The sequence below is a fragment of the Empidonax traillii genome, unplaced genomic scaffold, assembly GCF_003031625.1.
Source record: "Empidonax traillii isolate 1590-97213 ecotype Southwest subspecies unplaced genomic scaffold, ASM303162v1 scaffold1492:size189942, whole genome shotgun sequence".
Lineage (NCBI taxonomy): Eukaryota > Metazoa > Chordata > Aves > Passeriformes > Tyrannidae > Empidonax > Empidonax traillii.
The window spans coordinates 151,175-176,899 of NW_020956685.1; the positions used below are offsets into that span (position 1 = coordinate 151,175).

The 25,725-nt window shown below is 57.9% G+C and overlaps 1 protein-coding gene across 8 annotated transcripts; it reads right to left on the reverse strand.

Moving 5' to 3' along the window:
* Positions 1–1,550: 1,550 nt before the first annotated feature.
* RNF157 (ring finger protein 157) lies at positions 1,551–25,725 on the reverse strand. Of its 8 annotated transcripts, none has more exons than XM_027907550.1 (20): positions 25,568–25,725; positions 20,292–20,410; positions 16,256–16,344; positions 15,653–15,799; positions 15,006–15,123; positions 14,829–14,895; positions 14,642–14,685; positions 14,203–14,250; positions 13,937–14,008; positions 13,250–13,409; positions 12,914–13,026; positions 12,395–12,633; positions 12,197–12,305; positions 11,928–12,045; positions 11,316–11,530; positions 11,106–11,171; positions 10,737–10,785; positions 9,149–9,259; positions 4,543–4,583; positions 3,983–4,058 (listed from the first exon to the last, which is right to left on the reverse strand). In XM_027907550.1, exons 1-19 carry the CDS (start codon positions 25,653–25,655, stop codon positions 4,543–4,545), a joined length of 2,013 nt encoding a protein of 670 aa, XP_027763351.1. In that variant the 5' UTR covers positions 25,656–25,725; the 3' UTR covers positions 3,983–4,058. The 8 variants fall into 8 exon arrangements, with proteins under 8 accessions (XP_027763350.1, XP_027763349.1, XP_027763351.1 ...); XM_027907551.1 differs by having other exon boundaries at positions 3,985–4,058; positions 11,934–12,045; XM_027907549.1 differs by lacking the exon at positions 4,543–4,583 and having other exon boundaries at positions 1,551–4,058; positions 11,934–12,045.

Here is a 25,725-nt window from a genome sequence, read left to right on the forward strand (position 1 = left end):
AGAAGAAGAAGCCCTGAGGCTGCCGGGGTGCCCCGTGCCGGCTCCGTGCGGTGTGCCCGGGCCGGGCCGTGCCCGCCGAGCCGCCGTGAGCCGCGGCCGCCCCGGCGCGGGGTTAAGTAGCGGCTCCGGGAGGCTTCGCGCGTTGCCGCGGAGACGCCACGCCCCGTAAACATCCTCGGGCAGCGCCATTGGCCCGAGCGTTGCCATGGGCACCGGGCGGGATTTTGGGAGGGGAGGGGGGTGGTGGTACCCGGGGATGCTGGGGGGACCTTCACGGCCCGGGGCAAACCCAGCCGCGGCAGCCCCAAGGGGATGAGGAGGCTGCGGGGTGAACTTGTGGAGGGTTTCCAGTACCTGGAGGGGAGCGGCGAGGAAACGGAGCGGGACTTTCTGCAAGGGCGCGTAGCGATGGGACAAGGGGGAACGGCTTCAAACTGAAAGGGAGTAGGTTTAGATTAGATAATAGTAAGAAACTCTCTACTGCGAGGGTGTTGGAACACGTTGTCCAGAGAAGCTGCGGCTGCCCCATCCCTGGAAGTGTCCAAGGCCAGGTTGGATGTGGCTAAGTGCAACCTGGTCTAGTTGAAGGTGTTCCTGCCCACAGCAAGAGGGAGTTGGAAAGAGATGGTCTTTAACATCCTTCTAACCCAAACCATTCAGTGATTCAATGAAAATCTGTGTCCTGTCCCACAGGGGCAACCTCAGCCCTCTTCCTCCCACCTGTGCTTCCATCCCGCTTCTGGCTCCCAGTGCACCCACAGCAATGAGGGCAAAGCTGAAGGGGGGATGGCAGACCCCAAAAATAAAGGATGGGGTCTGCCTTTATTTAGTTCAAAAAATCACAGCCATAGGCTTCTGTAAGAAAACCCTGCCCACCCTGCCTGCCATCTCAAGGGCTTTAACAGAGACCCCTTTGCAGGATCTGACCATCTGCAACCTGTCCCTGCAGCTTGTTTGCTCACAGGTTGGACTCAGTGACTTCAGAGGTCTTTTCCAACCTGATTCTGATTTTGATTCTGATTCAGCTGCAAGGTGCTTCTCCCCACCATCATCAGCCCCCCTATCAAACCCAAATTATAACCTCTCTTACTGCCCTCCTCATCTTCAAGACTTCATCTCCCAGCACAAGTTTTCTTCCCCAGCACTGGATGGGTTTCTCTTGCATGATCTCCCAGCTTCTCAGTGCTCCTCTTCTCCAAAGTTCCCTCTGGGTGACCTCATCTGTCCCAGCAGTGCCAGGGGCCACCCACACCCCACACCAGGAAGGTGCCTCTACCCCAGGTCAGACTCTTCCTGCAGAGGTTTTTTGCATTTGTCCTTTCTCCATCCTGGGCTCAGAGGAGGCAAAGTCTAGGATAGGTTGGGAATGCAGGTTCAAAGGGACCTTGGGAAGTATTTTAGGACATTTGAAGCAGCTGGGCTGGTATGGGGGAGGTGCCTGAGTGACATGTAGGTGGACACTTCCATCCAAAAAGGGTTTCCACCCACCAAGCCCCCCCAAACCCCGACTGCCCTCAGCCTGCAACCACAAAATTACTCCGGACACTTTGTCGACATAAGATACCCTTTATTAAACATACTCTTAAAACCCAGAACATGCTCAAAGCAAAGTCGTAAGCAGCAATCTGGTTTCCTTCCTTAAATCCCTGACTGGTGGGTCACTGGAACAAGAGGCTGCCCCGTGAGACAAGGGGCTGTCACCTTTCCCCCCCCCAACACTGCGCTGGCAGCTCCTGCCCGTCCCTTGTCCCTTCTGGGGTGTCACCCATGCCCAAATCCAAATCCCGTCTCTCCTGTGCCACCCAGAGGATGAATTCTTTGCTCACAGCCAGGCAGCAGCACTTTGCTTTGGCCACAGCATCGTCCTGGCTCCTCTCCATCTCCACAGGCTCACTGCCAGCCACGGTCGCTCCGAGTGAGGGGCAGTGCCCACCCACAGCCACCCGGGTCTGCAGCCACCCCATGAGCTTCTCTGGCCACTCCTGCAGCCTTGGGGACACACAGCTCAGAGCAGCAAGAAAACCCAGTCAGTCAGTCAGTCAGTCAGTCCCAGGACCTGCTTGCTCTGCCCTGACCTGCTGGCAGCCACCAGCACCATCACAGCCCTGTGCCAGGGTGCCAGGCCAGCTCTCCTTGTCCCCTTGGAAACCACGAGGAAGGTTGAGCTTTGGTAGATGAGCCACTCCTGGAGCATCAGCCTGATTTTCCCATCCCTGCCTGTGCTGGAAGGTTATGGAAGATGTGGCCTCCCTGTTTTTCTCAGCTCAGCATGATGCTGAACCTCCAAAGCTCTCCTTGTGCCCAGTGCAGTGCTGGTGGTTCCTTGGGGCTGGGACACCCAAATCCGTGTCCCCACAGGGGGATGCAGCCTGTCCCCAGATGGGACACAGGGCTTGTCCCCACCACTGGAGCCCTCCCTGCTGTTTGCAGCTCCCATCCCGCACCCCACAGGATGGAATTTGGGAGATGTCACTTCACCTCAAGGACCCAGCTCTGAGTGCCCAGGGAGGAATTTGGGAGCTGTTGAGCTTCCAGGAGGTGTGACAGAGTGCCAGCCCAGAGGAGGGAGCAGCGGGATGGCTGACTCCAAACCCACCTCTGGCAGGACCCACACCTGGGCCATGGAGTGAGCAATTCCCTAGCAGAGAAAACACCTCCCAACTCCCAAAGGGCTTCTTTCCCCTTTAGGGGCCACAGCCATCAGCACAGCCCACGGTCTGACGTGGGGATTGGCAGTGGGGACTTGCTTTCCCCACACCCCCCACAGTGATGTTGCTTTCAGTGGATGAACATCTCTGTCCTAAGGTGGCTCTGAACTGCAGCTTCCTCCTGCAAAGAGGAGTTGGGCCTTGCTATCACACCTGCACGACAAAACCCAGTGGGGAAAAGGGAGGCTCAGCCTCTACCCTGGGCTGCCCCAAACAGATCCAGAGCTCAGGAGATTGGGTCTGATGCTCCTCAGAGTGGCTTCTGACTGTCCCTGGTGCTCTCTGGAGTGAAGCCTGGCCTCTGCCGACAGCCCCATCAGGTCCCCGAGGTCTGTGGATTCATCCCTCCCCCTTTCTGTCCCTGTGTGTGTCTGTCCCCTGGAGCAAAACCCGCTTATGCTGCTGGCCCGACCCTGGCCAGAGGGATGGGGATGGAGGGATGGGGGGGCAGCTCCCACACCCTCATCCACCCCCTGCTACAAAGTGCGATGGGGAGGGCAGGACGGGTGGGACGGGGGTGACACTTTTGGCACTTGTTCCAGAGAGAGGGCGCAGCCCCGAGCCCTGAGCTCACAGCAGGGCGGAAGACGGTGAGGGTAAGTTAGCAATGCCCCAGGGGCTGGTGACCGTGCTGGGGGTGGTACCAGGTGCCCTGCCCACCCCTGCCACCCTGCTCCATCTCCTGGGGAAAAGCAACCTCACGGGCCAGGCCCTGGAGCCCACATGCTGCTCAGGAGGAGGGTGGAGGGAGGGGGAGCTGGGGGGGACACCATCACTGTCAGTGCATTAATGGGGACAGTCCATGCCATGGAAGGGGCATGGGCCAGCAAACCTGGGGGGGAGGGCAGCCCCCCATGAAGGTCACCAGCTCATGCACCGAGGATGTCAATGCCGACACTCACCCCTGAGCACCATCCTCCCATCACCTCCATCCATCCACACCCCAGGACCCCTTTCGTGGGCTGACCCTGTCCCATCTGCTCCGCACGCTGGAGGAGAGGAGCCCGGGGGTGTGAGATGGCCAGGGGCAGGAGGGGACCCCAGCCCGTCCCTGTCAGGGCTGGAGAACAGGAAGGTGCTACTGAGGGGCTCCAACGTGACATGGCTTTAGCCCCCAAGAAGAAGTCGAGGTTACCGTCTTTTCTTTTGAAAGTCAGTCCAGGTGCAGCTGAGGGGCGGAGGTGGTGATGCCCATGGCACCCGGACACCAGGGTCCCTCTGGGTGGGCAGGGGGGTCCGTGCCCCCGCCAAGGCTGAGCTCTCACACGGGCAGGGTGGCCGCTGCCTGCTCCAGGTCTCGGGTGCCGGGTGTCTGCTGCAGCCACACGTTGTTGTTGGCGGCCTCTGGGCCTGGGGGGAGAAGAAAGGGGGTCAGGGGCTCCCAAAACCCATTGACGCTCTCAGCTCATCTTTCCACGGGGTGGGGGGGGGGATGCAGTTTAATTTCCCAAGTAACACCCACTTCCCCAGCCTCCCTTTGTGTTGTGGCTGTGGTGAGGGCTGGTGAGTGGCTGCACTTACCTCTCCAGGCTGGGGGAGCCCTTTCAGCCCCTGGCTTCTCGGGAATGCCGAGGGCCAAACAAGAAATCCCAGCGTGACCACGGCTGGGTTTGAATAACCCAAATGAAAAGGGGGCTGCCTCTGCCTGCCCTGCCCAGCCAGAGGGCACGTGCAGACGCCCTGTGGGGCTGCAGGTTGGGCACGAAGGGATGTCACCGTGGCCTGGATAGCGAGGGGGTTGCCAGTAATGCCGGAACGAGGGGCGCCAACCCAGCGCCAACCCCCCCCAGGGTGACAGGGCGCGAGGCGGGCGCGGGCTCTGGGGGTCTCATACCTATTCCTCAATGTTAATGGGGCAGGAGTCCGGCACGGCAGCTGCGTGGCAGGAGAGACCAGAAGGCACATGGTGAAGGTGGGAGAGGAGGCAGCGGGATGGGGACATGCACGCGAGCGAGCAAACGGGGGCTGGGGGGGACCAGGGGTCTCACCGCCTGCAAGCAAGAGGGGTCCCTCATGCATGGGGGTTTCGTGCCAAGGAGAACCGAGGGGTGGGCATGCTCATGGGGTGCCCCCATGACTCCTCTCCGGCTGCAGGCTCCCCCCAATTCAGGCAGCACCCTCCAGTTGGGACAGGGCAGAAGATTGTGTCGCACCACCAAACCCAGCAGGGGCTCAGGAAGCGGGTGTGCCCCTAAAGCAGGGGGCTGCACCCACCAGTGAGGTTAAACCCTGTGCCCAGAGCAGCTCTGAGCCAGAGGGACTGTGCGAGGGCACGTTAAGGCCAAGGGATGAGGCTTCCCCAGAGAAGGAGGCAACAAAATCCTGCTGCCTGCTGATTTATGCAAGGTGACAGCTGCCATTTCGACTGGCTTTTCATGGCGAGCTCAGAGCTGGAGAGGGAGGCATGTTAAGTCTGCAGATCCCGGAGGGAATGGATAATTAAACAGGACCGCATGTACATGCACACCGAAATCCCATTAAGAGCTTGATATTGCCTAAGTCACTGCAGAGCTCCAGTGCAGAGAGCCAGCTCAGCTCAGTGCACCCTTGGGAGGCTGCTGAGGGGTAGGGCTGGGGCAGCAGGACAGGGTCTGGCCCTGATGCAGGGTATCAGCCCCATGTCCACGCCTTGGGCTGCAGGAGGGGTTTCCCCTGCCATCAGCAGCCAGCAAACCTGTCCTGGGCAGACCAGCTCCTAAATCCCTTCACAGTGAAACACAACCAGATCCCTTGGCCTGCTGTGGGATCACTTGGAGCATCTGTGGCTTTAAATCAGCAAAAGCCCTTGGGGGATTTCAGGTCTTCTGCAGCAGCTCCCCAGCCCTCCCACCTTGGTGCCAACCTTTTCAGCAGGAACCTTCCCCCAGTTTCTCTTTTCAAAGCTGTTTTTGCCACCCTGTCCCCTGATTGTGGCTACAGCCAAAGATGCTCTGAGCCCTGGGGACAGCCCCTGCAACTCGCTCCACACCCCATGGCTCTGCAGGTTCCACTCAGGACACAGATGTGCATGTTTTAGTTAAACCTTGTGTCCTAAAATCCCTGGGATGTGGCCTTTCACCTCCTCCCAAAGCCCTTCCCCAGCAGATTGAAATCTGCAGAGATTTCACAGCAGCTTTGAGGAACCACATCTCCACTACCAAGAAGGCAAAAATATAATTATCAAATCTCAACATCATTCCATGGGCTTGGAGACTCTCCTAGATGTGGCTACTTGAACACCACAGATCTCAAAGGCCAGGGTGTAACTGTCTTCAGAGGTCCCCAAAAATCAGTGAATGGGGTTGTCATGCACTGGGAACAAGTCCTTAGAACTCTGATGAACGATACAGCCAAAACAAAACCGCAAGATATGGAACACCCTCAGTCTGTCTCACCGTGAACCTAAAGGACTGTAAATTGAAAGATACAAAACTGGTCTTATCTCCTCATGATATAGAATCTGACTGTGTCCTAGAGGGTTTAAGGGTGCCCAGCATACTCCCCAGCATACTCCCAAACCTATCAAACTACTCCTGAATGTTTCACCGGCCAGACCATATGAGGTCAAATTGGTTGGACGACAACAAACATTGTTTCATCCTGGTTCCTTAAAGAGAGCAGAAATGTCCATGCAGACCAACGTTTCTCCTATCAGACCAAAATGTTCACCTTTTACAGGATGGTTTTCCTGACTAAACCAGAGGCCATCACCTCTCACATCTGACTCGTATACTGGGAACTGGAACAGGGATATTGAACAATACTGATCTGGAAACTCTGGCTAATAAATTGGGCACAACCATGAATGATTTGAGCACTACAGAGCAACCCTTAAGTTCTTCTTTATCCTCTCTTTGAAACACAGAGTGGTCACATTCAACTATCTTTTCTGCTTCAGGAAAATATCAAAATGCTAACAACCTGTCTGATGCTCTGGGAATTGCTCAAAGCAAAGTGCCTTCAGCACTCAGCTGTATCTCAGCTCAGTTGTGGCTACACTCTATCAGTGCTGTGACAATCAGAGAAGGGAAAAACGGACTTTTATTTTGAATTAACCTGACATTGCAAAGGTAATTTTGGATATTGCCACTGCATTCGAAAGGGAATTTCAATCCTGGTGGTCTATAATCAGATTTTATCTCCCCATTTCTAATAAGGTCACAGCTTTTGTCTTAGCAATATGCAATGCTTCTATACCATATACCCAATCCTTGTGCTCGTAACAGAACTAGATCCACAAGAACATCAAGCATTGGGTTTTAAGAACAATCATACACACATATAGCAAACCACTGATGTAGATGCTTGTGTGGTGAGACAATGACAGGGGTTTATATGTGAAAGTAAATACTTTGAAAGCCCAAGATGCCTGTTTGGACACAGAGCTGCGTCTGTCATTTTGAAATGTCTCCTGACACTGATCCTGAATCCATCCCAGTATCCACAGAACAAGGGTGTGTAATGTCTAAGAACCCCTTGTGGTAATTTAACAGTGGATGACACAAAGATACAGCTTTCTAACCATTCAATTCTATATAGCTGTAACTTCAACTACTCCCTACCAAAAATTGTGTACCAGAGCACATGTGACAACGTCACATTACGTGACACCTCCCCTCCAACCACTCCTGGGATGGACATTGCCCTGGTTAAAAACTGCTGGAACATCCTGATCTACACAGACTGGTACAACATCTGAAAAGGGAAAGTTGTAAAACATTAATCACTGTCCATCATGATGTGGAAAAAAGTACATCATGTCGTACAGTGAGTGTAAAGGGATGGAGAACATCACTGGTGCTCCTCCCACTGGGCCCTCTGCCATCCTTGGGGGACCATGGGCAGCCCTAGAGCCCCCACTCTGCACCTCCTCTGCCCCCGGTCCTGGCACGAGTGGTAATTCCCTGCTTTTCCCCGCAAATGCCGAGGCTGGATGGCCCCTCATGCAGGGCAGCTCCGTGCCGAGGGCTCCAAGCAGCACAGCCACCAGACACACGGACAGGCACGGTGGCCAAAGGATGGAGAGCCCATCCTTGGCTGGGCTTGTCCCGGGGGCCAGATCCTGCACCCCAGCCCAGGCTGGGGACACGGCCAGTGCACTCCTCACAGCAGAGCAAGAATCTGACCCTGTGCTGGAGCCTTTGGGGCTGCAAAGCTCCCCCTTCCTCATCCTCCCCCTGGCACAACCAAGGGGGATGCAGTCAAGGATGGCTTTGGCTGGTGCCACAGCCAAGGGATGCTTTGCCAGGCTCCCCAGCAAGACAGAGGTGCTGCTGGGACACCCCCCCAGCTCCCTCCCCAGCCTCCCTGGGCTGGCAGGGCTCAGGCAGCTGCTTCCAGAGGGTGATGGAGGGGACATAGGACTTTTGTGGCAGAAGCCTGTTCCTCCCCAAGAGCCTCAGCTGTGTTTCTCCAGCACAGAAACCACCAGGAACAGGCACGGCAGCAGGAGAGGAGGCTTTTCCAATGGAGTAGGTGGGGGAAAAGGATTTCCCTTCCCTCCAGTGGGTTTCACCCACCCTCTTGGCTCTCCAGCACCTGCTGCAGGTTTGGGACCTGCCACAAAGTTAGGCAGAGGGGCAAGGCAAGGGCAGAGTTGCTTTCAACTTGTCCACAAATGTATTGATGGAGACCCCTCGGAGGGCTTTGTCTTGTTTGTTTGCCCCATTTCTCCACCCACAGGCTGAGGAAGGGTCCCCAGCCCACTGCTCCCTTTGGCCCGTGGGGGGACCAGGGGTCACCAATACATTTGTCACCTTTGTGCAACTCTGGGCAGGGAGGGGACACAAGCGTGGGTGGAGAGAACCGTGTTGGCACAGAGCGAACATGAACTTTCACACGGACGGAGGAGCCTGGGGGGAAGGAAGAAGAGAAAAAAAGAGATGGAGAGAGGGTGGGAGGAAACAGAACTGGAAGGAGGGTGGGAGAGAAAGCATGAAGAAATGGGAAAGAGGGATGAATGTGGGGCTCTGTAGAAAGATGACTGGACCTGACATGCCCCATCTCCCTGGCCTTGGAGGAAGAGGAGGAAGAGGAAGAAGAAGAGGAAGAAGCAGGCAGTTCCTGATGTAAAGCTGGACTGGCTGTGGATCACATCCCAGTGCAAATACTGCTGCTCCCACCATGAGCCTGGACCAGGCTACAGTTGTGCCACCTTGCCAGCAGCCCCCTGGCCAAGGGACAGAACATCCCATCAAAGCAGGTCTGCAGCCCCCTGGGGACATTCCAGTGGGGACAGGCTACCCTGACCTATGGGGGGTGACGTGCCTGGTGCTCGGCCCTGCAGCGAGATGGGTGGTGGGGTGCACTGAGGACGGCCTGGCAGGGATGGTGGTGGCTGGGATGGCGGGAATGACGGTGACGGGAGAGGAGGGATGGACACAAAGGGCTGGGGGGATGCAGGGAAGAGTGGGACTGTCCCCCCCCCAACCCAAGTTCATGTTCAGCAGACGGCCACTCACCAGGTAAGCAGGCCTCAGAGCACAGCTTATTGTCCAGCGCTTTCACGTGTGCGATGCCCATGTCATTGTTATTGTCACACCTCAGACCGAGGAAAGCGCCTGTCCTCGGGCCTGGAAGGGAGTTAAGGCAGTTAACGGCGCTGGGGCTCCACGCTGCCTTTTTAGCACCGGGGCGGGGGTGTGGGGTTTCTGGGGTTTTTCCTCTCCCCTCCCCAGCCTCTTTCAAAAACAAAAAGTAGGTAGGAACAACGCATCTAGGTGGGAGCGGGTGAAGAGCGGACAATAACTCCTGGGCACAGCCCGAGCTGCTCCCTCCCTCGCGCCGGAGGGCAGCGGGACAGCGACGATGCAGCGATGGGCACGCGCGTGAACCCGCCCAGGGTTCAGCCAAACCTTCCCCCCAGCACAGCTGAGTGCTCCCTGGGCGGTAGAGCCAGGCCATAGTGGCATCAATCACCTCCTGCCAGAGCCTGCCCAGCACCATGGGTGCGTGTGGGAGCCGTGTGGATGCCCGGAGGAGGCAGCAGCTGGATGCGAGGGGCGAAAGAAGCCGTAGCCAAGCTTTTGCAGGGAAATGGAGGCTTTGGGGGCTGAAGGAGGTTAAATCTGCTTCTTAGCACCACCTGTACAAGAGATCAGCCCCCAGGTCCTCGCCTGCATCCATCAGATGCAGGTGACTGAACCTCAGGAGGGATGTTCCCAAATAAGCCCTGCTGAGAATGGGAGCAGGACCGTGTCCTAAGGAGAAAGGCCATCCTGCTCCCAGAATCGTTGGGATGCCTGTGGACGTCCACCACAGCCCCTGGTTGTCCCTACTTGTCATATTTGAATCTCCCCATCAGCAAGAAGTTCTCTGCAGGGCAGAGGCCACATTTTGGGGATGGGATGGTTCCTGCTTTCCAGCTTGGCTGAGTGCCCGGGTTGGAGGGGGAAACAGTTTTGGTATAATTTGCTAACAAGAAACTTGCAAATACAGAAAGGGGCACACTATGTGCCTCCCTATTGCCCAAAAGCGAACCAGGGCAGTTGGTGGCTGATGGCAACTCTTTCCTTGGCTATTTGAGCTCAAAGGAGGAGGCAAGAAGAGCCCTTGATGTGCGTATGTTGACTTGCGAAATCACACTGAGGACAGGCCAAAAAACATGAGGAAAGCATCCCAAGGGGAACAGCTTTGCAGCCCCTTTACTATGGGAATCAGCCCAGACTTTAATCCCTACAGGGGAGGCTTTCAGAGATGTGAGGAAAACCTTGTTGAGGAGGAAAACACAGTGAAGCCTCTTTCCCACTTGGCTTGTTGGAAAAACCACTGGATGCTGCACATCAACCATCACCTGCTCCATGTCCTGCACTGAGCTCACTGGGGTCCCCCACGGCCACCTGGCTCCCCTACTCACTGGTGTTCAACCCACCCACGGGTGGCCCTGCTGTGATTGATGTTTCCTTGGCTCTGGTGCCTGTGGAGTCACCCAGGGCTGTCCCTGATGGCAGGGAGGGGAGCTGGAGACAACACAGCACCTGCCACTCATGGCTGCCCACTGGTGACAGCGACCTGAATGTGAAGGGACAACAACAAGCCAGGGCCTTTTACCGTCTTCCTGCGTGGGAGAGGCATCCTCATCCTCCAGCACGTCGTTGCCCTGCGGCACAGGCGAGAGGCAGCATTAGCCAGGGCTGCTCCCAGGTGCCCCTGGGGGAATGTCCCTGGCCCTGGGAGATTCCATGGACCAGGAGGACGATCATGGCCAAGGGACAGCCCCACTGCCTCATCCATCCCCAGGGCAGCCCACAGGGACACAGATGTGTCGGCAGCCCCTTCCCCATTCCAGCCCCAGGGGAGTGTGGTGCCAGCTGCCCAGCTTCTCCCTCCCTGGGCACCCGGAGATGGATGCAACCGGGATCCCCCCTCCACGCTGGGGGTCACCACAGCTCCCAGTCCCTCGTGGGTGGTTACAGTTACCTCGGCATCGCGCTCCTCGGCAGAGATGCTGACAAAGTTTGCATCCGGGGACTCCACAGGCGTTGACTGCAGGAAGAAGGGGGGAAAGATGGATGGAAAAACAAATAAAAAAGTCCTGGTGCCAGTGGGTTTGGAGGAAAAGTTACATCCCATGGGAAAGCTCTCCAACCTGGGGGTGATGGGCACCATCAACAACCCCCCAGCCCCTACCTCTCCATCAGAGGCTGTGGCGCTTGCGGCTGCGGGTGAGGGGAGCATGTCCCCCTCCTCCTCCTCTTCCTCCTCCTCCTCCTCTTCTTCCTCTGTGCCAGGAGCAACGTAGGAGCCAGACATGGAAGACACAGTGTCGGTGCTGAGCTGGGAGTGCTGGCTCTGGGAGGAGGCCATGGACATGACGGACTGAGCCAGGCTGCTGCTGACGGGCTCTGGGGGAGAGCAGGGGCTGAGCGGGGCTGCTGGACCCCCCAGCCCCTCAGTGCAAATCACGGCACAGCACCCGCTGATTAAAGAGGGGGCTAATGAGGAGGAAGGACTGCCATGCCATGGAGATGGGACAGGTGCAAAGCTGCCAGCAGTGGGCCCCCCATTTCTGTGGGGTGGCAAAGCAGACGTGACTGGTGCCTCCATGAGCCCCATTTCCAGGTCTACAAGTGACAAAGCAGAGGTGACACCCTGGGGGGCTCCATGAAGTGTCTGTGACAGGTTGGGAAGGGCCATGGCAACCCACTCTGCATCCCCCTGCAGTGGGACGGTCCTAAGACCACGATGCCACTCTCCTGCCTTGCCAGCACCCACGAGCCCCACCCCTGGGGGGAGCCCCATCTGTACCTTCTGGGGATGAAATGGTGGAAGAGAGGGGTGTCCCAGTGCACGAGGACTGGTCAATGGCTCCTGATGATGACAGGGTGAAGTTTTCGCTCTCTGGTGTCGCGCCACACTCCTGGAAGAGCAGCCCATGGGAAGGGTGGGATAGGAGATATTCAGCGTAGATGAACCGCTGAAGCATCCTCAAACCCCAGCCACGCCCTCTAGTCCCAAGCCTCCCCAGACCTGCTGCCCCTCCAGTGCCTCGGCTCACCACCAGCACTCACCTCCTCGCACCGGGCTGGGGATCTCCTCCTGGAGACTCTCGACTCCGACTCGGTGCATGACTTCTCGTCCTCCTCTTCGGGCAGGATGGAGGAGTTCTGTGAGATGGACCTGGCCAGAGAGGGCAAAGCAAAAGGCTTCACCCCCGCCCACAGACCCCCTGGGCCCTCCCAGACCCCTGTGCCCACCCTCGTACTGACTTGGAGATGCTCTTCTTCAGCTTGAGCCCCGGGGGACCGCAGTCAGGCAGGCGCTGGAGGGGTGAGAGGGCCCTCAGGGCGGGCAGGGGGCCATCACTGCCGTAGGAGGGGAGGGTCCCCACGCCCGGGGGGTCCCCCAGGGCCCGCAGGGGCAGAGCAGCTGGCGAGGGCGTCAGTGGCCCATTGAGGGCCTCCAGCAGCGACACCACCTCATAGCCAGGGGGGATGTTCTCTGAGGACTAGGGAGAAGGAAGAGACAGGGTGATGATCCTCCCCGGGCCATTTTGCTGCACTCCCTCCCTCCCAGCAGGATGAGGGTGTCCCAGGGAGAAGATAAACCCAGGGAACAGACACCCAGCCAAACATCCCTTCTTTATGTAATACCAACCCTGCATTTTGGTCCATTTGCATTAAACAAACAAGCCTTTTCCCTGGGAAGCACATGGCTCCCCAGACATCCCCACCCTGATCTCAGCAGGCTGGAAGGGGTGGGGGTCCTGCATTCAGCCAGGCACTGACCGAGTGCTCCTCGGAGTCCGAGGTCTGCGAGGCGATGATGGGGTTGAAGGTGGTGGGCGAGAGGGGACCCAGCTTCTTCCTCATGGCTCGGATTTGAAGCAGGGCTCGGAAAGCTGCGCCAGCAGGGGAGAAGGGGAGGGGGGTGAAAACCGGGCGCAGAGAGGAGACCCCTCAAAAAAAAAAAATACCACCCCGTTTTCCAAGAGGGGCAATCCCCACTCTGCAGGGCATCACCACACATGGGGCTGGAGGGACTGCAGAATGAAGGATGGGAGATGCCAGCCCCTTCCCAGAGGTGCCAGCCACCCCACCCAAGGCACCAGCCCCGGCCCTTACGCAGCCTGCAGATGGGGCAGTTGTTGGCCTGGTAGCGCAGGGTGTCGGCGCAGGTGTTGCAGAGGCAGAGGTGCCGGCAGGGCAGGATGAGGGTGTCGCGCACGTCCGACAGGCAGACCACACACTCGGCACTGTTGTCGCTCACCTCGTCCTCGGCCACCTGCCCCGAGGGAAGGATGGGCACTGCTCAGGGCCCTCAGTGTCCCCAGCCCACATGGCACGAGGGTGGGGTGCTCTGAAATAGTGCCTGGGTGCTCAGAGTGCTCACTGTGAGGTCCTGCTTGTGTCCACGGGCTGCGTGCTCTTGAAATACACCCCTGGCTCTTATTCCTCCCCTGCTGGAGGCTGGGAGATGGGGCCAGAGGCAAGAGATTCGACCTTCACCCCAACTTTTACACGTATAGAGCAGAGCACGAGGCACATCCCATTCCCTGAGCCCCACACTCCCTGTCTAAGCCAGCAAGATCCAGCCATCACCTTCCCACAGGACCACAAGGGATGGGGGAAGAGCTCAGTCATTCAGCTTTCTGCCTCCTGCAGCTTCGATGCCAGCACAAAATGTCCCCAAACACCAGCAGTTCTGTGCTGTGCTGCCAGCTCTTGCCCTGAGCATGTTTTAGGGACTGGACCTGCGCTAGAGGAAGGGAAGAGGGGATGAGGTGAGGCCCACAGGATGCAGGGACATACCTTGGAATCCTGTGTGTTGTACTTGTTCTCGATGCCGTAGATCTCCTGCAGGAGGTAGCTCACACCATCCACCTGCAATCCCACGGGGAAGGGTGAGGAGCAGAGACATGCATCGATTCTTTTTGCATTGACACACTCGAAATTGCATCCAAAATGCTCCCCCGGAGGCAGGGGCAGGGCAGGGGCTCCCCAAAAGCCCCTCAACACCTCCTCTCCAGGGTCTGCAGAGGAGCTGCCACCACCTCAGGGGACACTCAGACACTCACCACTTGCTTCTGCTTGAGAGGCTTCACACAGAAGGTGCCATCGCTGTGCTGGAAGGAGGAGAGAACACATGGGTGGGCACCCATGGGCTGCTGTGCTGGAGCACCCACCCACCCCATGGTTGTCACTGTTCCCTCCTCACTCCCAACTGGTCAATTTAGCAGGAATTCTGGCTTTTCCTGACACCCCAGTACCAGGGAGCTGTGGGATGTCACAGGCATTAAAAGCTAGAGACTTGTTGGAGGAAGGAAGATGGAGTTGAGCCCAAATGCCACTGAAGTGGGTGATTAAAATGAGGGAATAGCGCCAGAATTTGAGGAGCAGCCCCAAAACAGCCCCAGCCCAGCAGAACCATCCTGAGCCCCTCAGGGATCCTCCAGGCTCTCATGGCCAGTGAGTGAGGGGGTAGGAGCGGGAGGATGGCCCCAGCTTGGCACTTACCTTCTCAAAGGTGGCCAGCAGCACATGGCAGTGCCCGAGGTGCTCTGCAAGACACAAAGGGACACACAGGGCTCAGGGGACAGGCAGAGCCACAGTGGCAGTAAAGAAAAGCAGGAGGCTCTGCCCAATTGGCATCACAATGCCAGCAGCTGGGAAAGCCCATCCCAACAAGGAACCCCCTCCTCACCCTCTCCTTCATCCACCACCGCCTGCACCACCATGGGATACACCTCCCGGTCCAGGTCGAAGCCCAGCTGGGGAGAGACAGGAGAGGATTGGTGAGATGGAGGTGGGATGAAGCCTCTGTCACTGCTACATCATCATACTCAGCCCCACAGTGGATGCTGGGGCTGGGGGAACCCACCTCCTCCTCGCTCCACTCTGAGGGGTCGATGGTGTGGGAGGGCACACAGAACTGCTGGCACACCCCCCGCTTGTAGTGCACTGTCTCCGACTGCAGGCTGTTGTCCCTGGGGATGTAGCTGTCCCATGGAGAGAGGACAGAGTTAGGGCACCACAGGTGTCCCCACACTCCCCCTGGTCCCCCCAGATCATGGAGACGTCAGGAAGGCAGGAGTTGGGAGGAAGTCACTCCTCCCCTCCCAGATGCTTCTTGAGGCTGAGGTAAGAAGTCCTAAAAGGGGCTAAAATAATCCACAGGGCTAAAATAAACACAGGGCAGCCAACACAGCACAGGAGGGGACCTGGAGAGCACCGGGAGGAACAATGATTTCTCCTGATCTCTGTTCTGACCTGAAGGTAAAGAGAGGGAACAAGATGGGATGGGGAAAAAGGTGGCAGGGGCTGGCAGGGACCGAGTGGTGGCACCTGGGGGAAGGAGAAGGAGCCCCCCTCCATCCTCAGCACCACCAGCAGCTGTCTCATGCCCTGAAGAGGAGAGATGCTCCAGGAGGGAGGGGCTCCAGGTCCATCAGCCAGGGGCATGCACCGGGCTTGGGGGAGCACAGGCCAGGCTAGAGGGGAACATGGGCGAGGCTGGAGGCTCCTCACCTGGCCACCCCATTGTGGAACTCCTCGGTTGCCTGGTAGTAGATGGTGATGGCCACACGGGTGTCGGTGTCAAAGGTGAACTCCACGTTGTAGTGCACCTTGGCTTTGCTGACTTCTTCCCCGGGGGTCTTCACCTCCTCCGAGCACCTGGGGAGCACAGAGGGTCCAGGAGATGGGCACCGCTCAGGAATGGCCCCAGAAAGGGGCGGCTGCCCTCCCTCGGGGGAAACTGAGGCACGCCAGGAGGGCCCGGCACGCCCAAGGTCGAGCCTTACAGGCTGGGAAGCACCGCAGACGGATTTCAGCCTAATCCCGAACCTCACAGCCCTGCCGCAATCCCCAGCCTCCCTCCAGCAAAGCCTTTGGAAGGTGGGGGAGGAAGAAGAAGCAGAGCACTTCAAAGGCAGCTCTAAGCTCCTTTAATCCTGCGGCAGTGCCTGTGCTGGCATGCGGGAACCACGAGGGGAAGGGCACGTTTGGAGACGACAGGCTCCTCATCCCTTCTATCAGCCCGTGCTGAAATGAGAGCAGCCCCGTGCACGCCAGCCCCTGGGAGCATCCAACCAGACCCTTCCCTCCCCGTGGCTCACGGCCAGGACTCACTTGACGAGGCGCAGGGTGTCCTTGCGGATATTGATTAAGCTCCTGAGGGTCTTCACGGGTTCCTGAGGAGGTGGAGCAGCGTAAGGGAACTAGGATGAGAGAGACACTGCTGAAGGCAGGCGCACATGGGGGGTTAGAGTGGCTGCGGACCCACCAGTGACCCAGACCCAACGCCCCGTGGAGGGAATTGGGGTGGGCAGGGCTGCTCCCGCTGGCGCAGGCAGCACGGTGACAAGGACATCCCTCGGCAAACAGCAATCCCAAAACCCCCTGCAGGGATAATTTCATCAGGGAGGGGTCACGAGGAGAGGAGTTCCTTGTCCCTTCGGCTGGAGGGCGAGGGGATTTAGAGCGCAAGCAGGCAGCTCTGATGGATATTTAGGCTGCTGGATGAGGTTGAAGCTCCCTCCCTGCCCACCAGGCAAGGAACCAGCACAAATGTCTCTGTTTCCTCCCTGGGATGGATGGGATTTGGGTAGTGGGATCCCTTCCAGCCCCATGCCCAGAGCAGGGAGCCAGTGGGGCAGCTGGGCAGGACCAGGCAGGCAGCAGCATCTGCTCTCCAGGGTAACATTGTCCTTCCCAGTCTTTCCTGTCCACCTGCACAGGGGCTACAGGGAAAAGGGGAGACAGTGGCACCGAGGGGACACCCTCTCCTTGGCACTACAGTCACCCACAGGAGACCAAGGACACTGGGGAAGGGATGCAGGACCCACCTCCCCCCTGTCAATCTCCATCTCCCACGCAGGTTGAGGTTCAGGAGGGATCAGCCCCAATTAAGGCCCAGCTTGTTGCCCAGCTGTCATTACGTGCCAGGGGACAGCCAGGAGGGTGTCAGGTGCCATCGGGGAGGGCAGATGCTCAAAGAGCCTCAACTGTTGCCTTAGGAGATGAAATAGTGTGTCCCATTGTCCCCCCACACCACCCCCAGCCCAGAGAGGAGAGATAGCAAGGCACCCACTGCACCCCAATACTGAGGGGACGAGACCGAATTGCAAGTGGCACTTGGGGGTGGCCTGCAGCGATCCAGGTGACCCCTCCCCATGTCCCTGGTGTCCTCACATAGGAAACCCAGTCACCTAACCTGTACCCAAAGCTATCATCTCCTTCCCTGCCCCCCAAAGCCCTGCAAAACAGGATGGCTGGGGCTGAGGGACCGGTGCTGGGCTCAGAGGGACAGGCTGGGACAGGCAGCTGGCAGAACCCAGCAGTGCAGGTACAGCTCTGCCCCCTCCCTCCTCCACCATCCCAGCACTACAATATCCAACCATCCCACGGCTCCAATCCCACTGGGGCCATCCAAAGGCAGATTAAAGCCTAGGCATAACACCAGAATGAATTTCGAGCACTGCAGAACTGCATCCTACTCCTCTAGTCCCCTCCAGAAGGGCAAAAGGGCAGCAGAGTCATTAGCCTGGCCTTAACGAACTTTTGAACTTTTTGACTGAAAAACGTGCACCTGCAGAACTGTGCACCTGCAGAGCCACCCATGGCAGCTGGAAAGGAGAAAGTGAGAAAAGGCCTCTGGGCTGGAGCTGAGCCACTTCACGACAGGTCGTGCCATGTTGCGATACATCCCCTGCTATTCAAATTAAGGAACTAATTAAATCTTGCTGGTTGGTGCCTCTGCCCAGATGAGCCAAGCCCTAACCAGCTGTACCCAAGGGTGCAAACCCCCTCCTGCTGCAGCACCCGGGGGCAGGTGGCAGAGGAGGGAGGGGGCAGCCGGGTCCCCTGGGTACCCCCTGCAGGGGCCGTTGGGTTGGGCGGGATGGGGAAGTGCCACAGGCAAATTCTGTGCTGCAGAAACTGCCTTGGGCTCTTTCACACCCACGTGTGAGCAGCTCTTTTTTGGGGGTGGCTGGATTTTTTTTTTTTTTCTTTTTTTCCTTCCCCAAAGTTAAATTTCGCAAGCCGGATTTGCACATCAGAAAGGGGCCGTTCACAGGACGTTTTGCATCTCGTCACTTTAAATCGAGCTGAAACACAACAGAAAGAAGTGGGTAAGGGTTGTGGCGAAGCACGTCATCCACACGTGTCTGCAGCAACATTTGTTCCAGGCCAGCTTCTGCTGGAGTGAAAAAAAACACCCTCAAAAAAAAAAAAATCTTTCTTGGGGTTTTTCTACGAGCAGACCCTGGCAGGTTTGCGTGGGCAGGGAAACCCAGTGTCACCATTCAACGGTCCCCGGTGTCCCCTGTGCTCTCTGGGTGCCACCAGCAGCTTCTCTGTTCCTCAGCCCCTGCATGGTGGCTGCTGCTTAAAACTGCAACGCCCTTCCTGTCCCCTTTGGAACCTGTTCACAGCTGGAAAATCCAGATTATCGTGCATCCATGGAAGGGAGAAGCTGCACAGCCTCCAGGTGCTCTGCACACCCCCTGTGGCAGCAGTTGCTCTTCGGAGCTCAGACAAAGAGCTCTGTTCAGAGAGGACCTGGGATACAATTTTTCCAAGACCTCCTGGCCCTTGATCCTCAAGGAACCCAAAATAAATCCCCCACCAAAAAAAGCAGTGGCCATCTTCATTGTTTACAGCCCAACCAGGGCTCTCACAGGAGTCCAGAACACGAAAGCACCACAGCCAAGAAGCACAAGGGCAGGATGCCCAAGCGTTACCTGGAGACAGGCTTGGACCACAACCAACATGGATCCTCCCTAAGCCCTCCCTGAGCCCCCAAAACTGGCTGACCCAAAAGCCCAGCCCCAAAGCTCCCCCTGCTCCCCAGGGAGAGGGATCCTGGTCCCAGCTCTGCAGCCCAGGGCCATCGGTAATTAAGCCGGAGCAGTGAAATTCAGCTCGTGACGCCGTATTAATCCTCTCTGCTGTTTCCAAGCTGTTCCTTTACCTTCCCTGCTGCTCTGCTGTCGGGGCCACTGACTCGAGAACTGCTCACTGGGCAGTTTAGAGGCTTTTACCGTAATCAAGAGGATTTCTCAGCAGTCACTGCTGGAGAGAGACTCCGAGTGCTGACTTCTCATTTTCCAGGAAAGCACAGAGGATGGAGAGAAAGGCTCTGCCTTTGCCCACCCAATGCTCATGGGATTTGGGGGTGCTCCTGCCCTTGGTTTTGCCAGGATCCCCGCTCTGGCATAGCCCAGGGCTGGACACTTCCCCACTGAAGGAGTGCACAGTGATGCCAAAACGCTGCCAAAGCCAATTCCAAAGAGGAAACAAGAACCCGGCTGGCAGCAGCCTCGCCAGCCCAACATGGAATAGGCAGCACTTGAGAGCTGAGCCAAAGCACCAGGCAGGTTTATCTCGACGCAACAGAAGAGCTTTAGAGCCTTTAATTCCCCACCTCGAATTTTTTTTAATACTTGACCCCCCCCAACTGCTACAGCTGATGCTGGTGAGCCGCCCTGCTGAGATGGAGCCGGGGACATCCCTGCCACGGCTGAACCCTGCTCTCATTTCCTCCCTTTCCAAAGGCAGCAAGCCCAAAAAAACATCTCCAGGAGTATGAGTTGCAGGTTCCTCCCACATCCTGAGACCAGCTGGAGCTGGCAGCACCCAGCACTGTGAAACCCATCAGTGCTGCTCACAGCCCTCACCAAACCTCCCCATTTTTCCCCCCCTCTTCTTCCCCTTTTTGATAGAGCCTGGGAAATACTTTCACCTTTTCCTGTTCAAGATACTCTACCCTGCACCATGACAGCACTGCTCCAGTGTGCTCCCCACCCCATGCCCTCTAGGCTGGGATATGGGTCCTGGCTGAGATGGAAAAGCAAAAGGCAAAGCAGATCTCAGAGAGGGAGTGAGAAAGAAGGAGCTGGATTAAATCAGCCTATTCTCCCTCACCACTGGGGGTTAGTCCCCAGCAGAGGACAGGCTGCAGCAAGTACCCAACCCTTACTTTACACATCAGAGAATCCACTCAGGCCGCCCCAAGCGTGCTTGGCTGGCTCTGCCCTTGGAGGGGGACAGACAGCAGCCTTATATCATGCACCCCATGACACACACAGCCACTGCCAGTTTGGGAAGGGGTGTGCCTGTGCTCCACATCCCCCCCCAGCCCCGTGTCCCCTCCAGTACCCACCACCACGGGCCGGTTCCCCAGGAAGTTGAGGTCGCTGTTCTCCCCAAAGAGATACCCCTCGGGGTGCGTGGAGTCGAACTTCTCGCCTCCCATGATGAAGTGGTTGGCAAAGTAGCTCCCTGGAAATGAAAACACAGCGAGTGCCTCAGCAGAGGGGGAGGAGGGGGCCTCAGCTGGACGATGGAGCGGCACGAAGCCACCGGATCGATGGCTCCGAGGTGACTTTGTCCCCAGGGTCACCTTGCTGGGAGCCTTTCGGGCTGAGCTCACACGCTGACAGCCCCCAGGGAAGGAAGAGGCCAAGGGAGAGCTGGCCAAGACTGCCTTGCATCCCCTCTTCCCCCTGCTCATATGGCCAAAATCTGGGCAGACAGAGCCAGGAAGGGGAGAGGCTGGTGCAGGGGTCTATTCCCATGGCAGCACCAGACCCAGGGGCTCCTCCACCCTGGGGCATTTAACGGGAGCAGATTCACACCCCAGAGCTTTGGCAGCTGCAGCACCTGCTCCCCTTTCCCTTCCCAGGAAATCCCTGTGAGCCCCAGCGTGGCCTGAGCCACCCAAGGTCATCCCGACCTTCAGCCATCCCTGCACTGGCAGGGGTAGCCCGATCCTGGTCTGTGAGGAGAAAGAGGAGACAGCTCCCAGGGTGGCAGAGCAGGAGAGCAGTTCTTGCTAATCCTTGGCATTAACACCAGCTCATGCCCCGAGGAGGCAGAAGAGGCAGCAGCACTGCCTGACCTGCCAGAGAACCCAGAACCCTGCAAGTCCCAGAGGAGCCAGGCCAGCTCCCACATCCCCAGGGATGCTGCCAGGAAGGGGCAGCATGGACCAGGCACACAGCCCTCAAAACAGGCAGGGTTGATCCTGTCCAGAGCCCGGTGACAGGGACCTTGTGTGCCACCCAAGGCAGCACGTCCACAGCCAGACACAAATTTGCTTCAGCTGCCACCAGGAAGGTGGGCAAAGCACAACTGAACCGAGTTCCCTCAGTTCTCAGCTTGCAGCCTTCCCTAGGAAGGGCTCACCTGCAGGAGGGAGGATTTTGGGGGGGCTGCAGACCCTCCAGGAGCTCAGCAATGCCCTTGCAAAGTGTTCCACGTCGCCCTGATGAACACTGGGCAATGACCAGTGTCCCTTCTTCCCTTGCAGGGTAAACCCGTTCCCTAAGCTGGGAGCAGCCCCCAGGTCAGGCACTTCTCCACTGGAAGGGATTTTCCTCCCAGCCCAGACAGGAGCTGACTGGTGCCTGCTCCTTGTCCATGAGATCTGGGCTGCATGGGGAAAGCATGTTGTGGCACAGGATCCAGCTGGGCAAAAGAGTCAGGAACTGACGTGGAAAAAGAAGGGAAAGGGGGACAGGATAGGGCAGCAGCGATGGGTGAGCATGGGAGTCAGGAGAGGCAGTGGATGTAGGACAGACAGGGTGTCCTGCATCTCTATGGCCACAGGGACAGGTCTGGCTTCTAAAAACCCCAAACCCACCAGCACAGATCCATCCACAGCCCCCCCTGGGGACACCCCAAAACTAAACCATTGGGGCCACAGACAAAAGGAGCTCAAGCCTGGGCTGCAGCTCTGCTTGTGGGGACTGCAGTCAGAGGCTTCCAGCACATGCAGGGACTGTCCAGGGCTGGATCAGGCTTTAATACTGCATTTAAAAACCAAAGCCAAGCCCAAAGCCCGAGGGGTGGAGGAGCAGGGATGTAACACCAGGGCAGGAGGGGTGAGTGGGGCCACAGAGCTTCGCCCCGAGGCCCCGTGGCACCGGGATGCCCGGATGCAGCGTGCCCGCTAGCAAACGTCGACCATCAATTATTGATGCCTGCTGCTTTCAGGTCCCATTTTCCATCTACATAATTTATAGGCAGCTCGCCTGGAAGGACGCGGCCACGTGGAAAAAAAAACAACCCCAGGAGCAAAGTGCCTTCGGAGCTGCCTGAAATGGCACGGCCGGGGGAGAACGGGGCCATCAGGAGCTTTTCCTGGCACTGACTTGGAGCAAGAGCAGGAGATGGTAAAAATAAAATAATATTTAAACCTGAAGAAAAGCCGTCCCAGCACCAGGAAAAAGCTGGAAAATCGAGCACAGGCTCTCTGTGATGGCACCAGCCGTAGTCTGGTGGGTGCTGGGGGCTCCTGTAGGACGGGCAGAGTGGGCAAGGATCCCACTGCTGTCACCCAGGCTCCCTGCCAGGGATTGGGAGCATCCCTGCAGGTTTCCAGCACAGCCCCAAGAGGCTTCAGCTCCCCCTTCACAGCAAACAGCACCAGCCCAATGCTCCCTCACAGGGAGGATCCTCCAAACCCCTTGTCATTAAACAAAAGCCTTGAGTTGTGCCAGGCTCTTCCAGGGAAGCACCAGAATGGGAAAGCCCAGGGCACTGGCACAGGAGCGTGTCGGTGACTCCATGGGCACTGGCAGGTGGCAGAGGAGGGAAGCACCTTCCAGGCACAGACACCTTATTATCAGCTAATTGTAAATCCTCACCCAACGCCTACTCCCGGGGAAGGAGAGCCCGTCAAGGACGGTCGCATCTCAGGAAGGACTGCTGGAAAGGGGGAATAAACCCAAACTGCCTGAGGTTCCTGGCAAAAAAAAAAAAAAAAAAAAAAGCATGTCCTGCACATCTGCCAGCACCAGCACCCTTTTCCCCATGAGTGCCAGGGATGCCACCCTGCTCAGGTGCACAGAGAAGGGCGAGGACCCCAAGGGCACAGCCCCTGGTGTGTGCTATGGCTGTGCCTGTGCCTCTGGCACACTGGCACATGTCCTGCACTGTCCCCTGAGCCCTCATGGGGTCTTGCTCAGCTCTGGTACCACAATCTCGGGCTCTCCAACGTTACAGCCTCACTCTCCAAAGCAGCTAAAATAGAACAGCTCGTTCCCAGCCCATCCACACGCTCCCAGGGAGGGGAAGCACCGGATTTGCACAGCCTGCGGTCAGCCCAGCCGGGTGGCCGTGGCACGGAGCTGGCACAGGGATACCCTGCGGCAGTGGGTGCCAGCACAGGGTGCTGTGATGGTTAAAAGGCTCTGAGTGCCCCTGGGCAGCCCATTATTTAATTCAGTGCTCTAAAGCAGGCAAACAGGACCAGCAGCAGCTGGAGGTGATGCCAAACCCTGTCTGCAGCACTGCTGCGTCAGCCCTTGCCCGCCCTGGCAGTGCCACCACCGAGTGCCCCAGGACAGGGGGTGTCACTGCCGGGTTAATCCCTGTGCTCCTCTGCCCAGCCAGTGCCCTACTCATGGTCCCACGTGCCCCAGGGGACCTCAGTGCCAACCACAGCCAGTGGCAGGGGCTGGGGACCTGCCCCACAGTCGTCCCACAAGCCAGGCAGTGGGCTCCAAAAAACAGCCCCAGCTGGCTCTCCCTCCTATTGCCTTTGCCAGCCACTGAAGTAAACCCGAGCCCTTGTTTCAAAATTCTGGCTTAATTAATCCCATTTACACCTTGCCTGGAGGGGATGGGACCCCCAGGATGGGGAGATGTTTAACTGGGACAAGACACAGCTGCCCTACTCCCACGGGCTGCACTGGCCATTCCAAGCGAGCCAAAGCCACATCCCTAGAGAGAGGGAAATGCCCCAGGGTCCCGTGAGATCCCACTCCAAAGCCAGCGGCTGTTTCCAGCCGGCATTCGAGGCGTGAGAAGCGCTGCCGCCACGGAGGAATCGGCTCCGCCGCCCTGCACGTCCCCCCTCTTCAGGCTGCCGGCAGCGCTGAAGGCAAATCCCACTCGGATTAAAAGCAAACCAGCCATAATCTCCCACTGCCACCAGCCTGCCCTCGTCCCAGTGCAGCTGGCCACGTCACCTGGGCACCTCCTGCCCCTCTCCCCAGGCAGCGCCGGGACCGTCCCCCATCTCTGCCCAGGCCCCACCCGTGGGACCAGCCCAGCTGAGCACACCCAGGAGCCCCAGTTTCTCCCTGGAAGCCGGACTGAAGCATCATCCTGGTGACCTCCACCAGCTGAGATGAGTTTGGAAGTGCTCAGCTGGGTGCACTTGCTCCCTCAGAACAGGGCACAGGACTTGCACCCTCCACCCTTTCAGATATTTCAGGAGCCCCTAAATAAGAATAGAGTCACAAGGAAAAAACCCTTAATTGATGGAGCCACAGCCCCTGCAAAGAGCAAACCCATGGATGGGGTGGTCCAGCTTCACCTGGCATCAAGGTGACAGAGGCCTTGAAACCATGTGAAAGAGGGAGCAGGGGAAGACCCCCAGGAGGCCAGGCTGCCAAGGACCGGCCATCTCCAGCCAGCTGTGTAACCTATTTTAGGTTAAAATGAAAAAAAAAAAAAAAAAAAAAAAAAGACAAGCACAGCTTTCCAGGACAAGCGCAGGGTTTGTGTTGGCTGTAATTCTTCCTAAGGAGGTCTTTAGTTGTAATTAGCGAGCAATTTGTCACAGCGCTAACGATCCAAGCATTTACCTTATCCTATTAACTACCAAAATAGTTGCCTATTAATAATATTCAGTGCCGCAAGGATCCTGTGGCAACATCCCCCCACACACAAACACACAGGGAGCTCCGGGGCATCGTTCCCTGATGCCGGTATTTTTGCGGCTCTGAAGCGCTGCCGGACCCCATCGCCTCCCCCCGCCGTGCCCCCCATAAAGCCCCCCCCGGACACCCACTCAGCTCGGTCCTTGCAGGGAAAAGTGAGGCATGGAGGGGAGGGACGCATTTTCCAAGGTCACGCACAAGGTTTGAGACAGGGCCAGATTCAGGAGCAGGAGATGCATCATCACCGAGCCTCCAGGCAGGGAGAGGAGCCGGGAAGGCAGAGGCTGGGGTGCTGCTGTGGGGCAGAGCCCTGGGAAGGAGGGATCCCCTCCAATCCCTCCCACCCCAGCCTCCCTCATCCTCCCGGGAATTTAAACCCAGGATTTTCCCGAGCAGCCACCAACGGATCGACAGGCTATAAATATAAAAAGCGCCTTCGGCGCCCGGTGCCGCAGACCACGGGTACAGAAATAATTACAATAATAATGTCATTAAAGTCGCGTCAACTCAGCCAAGTTTGGGAACCGTGCTAGGCTGGCAAAGGGGCGCCACGAGCGAGGTGACCCCATCCCTGCTTGCACCCAGGGTGTCCCTCATCAGCCCCAGATGTTTAGGGTGCCCCCCTCCCCGTGCGTCAGGGTCTGCTATGGGGGGCACAGGGACACCCCGGCCCGGAGCAAGGTCGTGCCCGGTGCCCGCCCGGCTCGCTCCCCTCTCCCCCTCCCCACAGGCGGCACCGGGACGCGAGGACCCCCGGGGGGCTCACCGGATTTCGGGGGGTATCTGTAGACGGAATTAGTGGGGATATCCACTTCCTCCACCCCTGCGTTCTGCCGGCTGGTCAGAGCCCCCATGGCCGGGCTGGGGCTCAGCGGGCGGGGGGCGGCGGGGCGTCCTCCCGCCCGGGACGGGGGCCGGGACCGG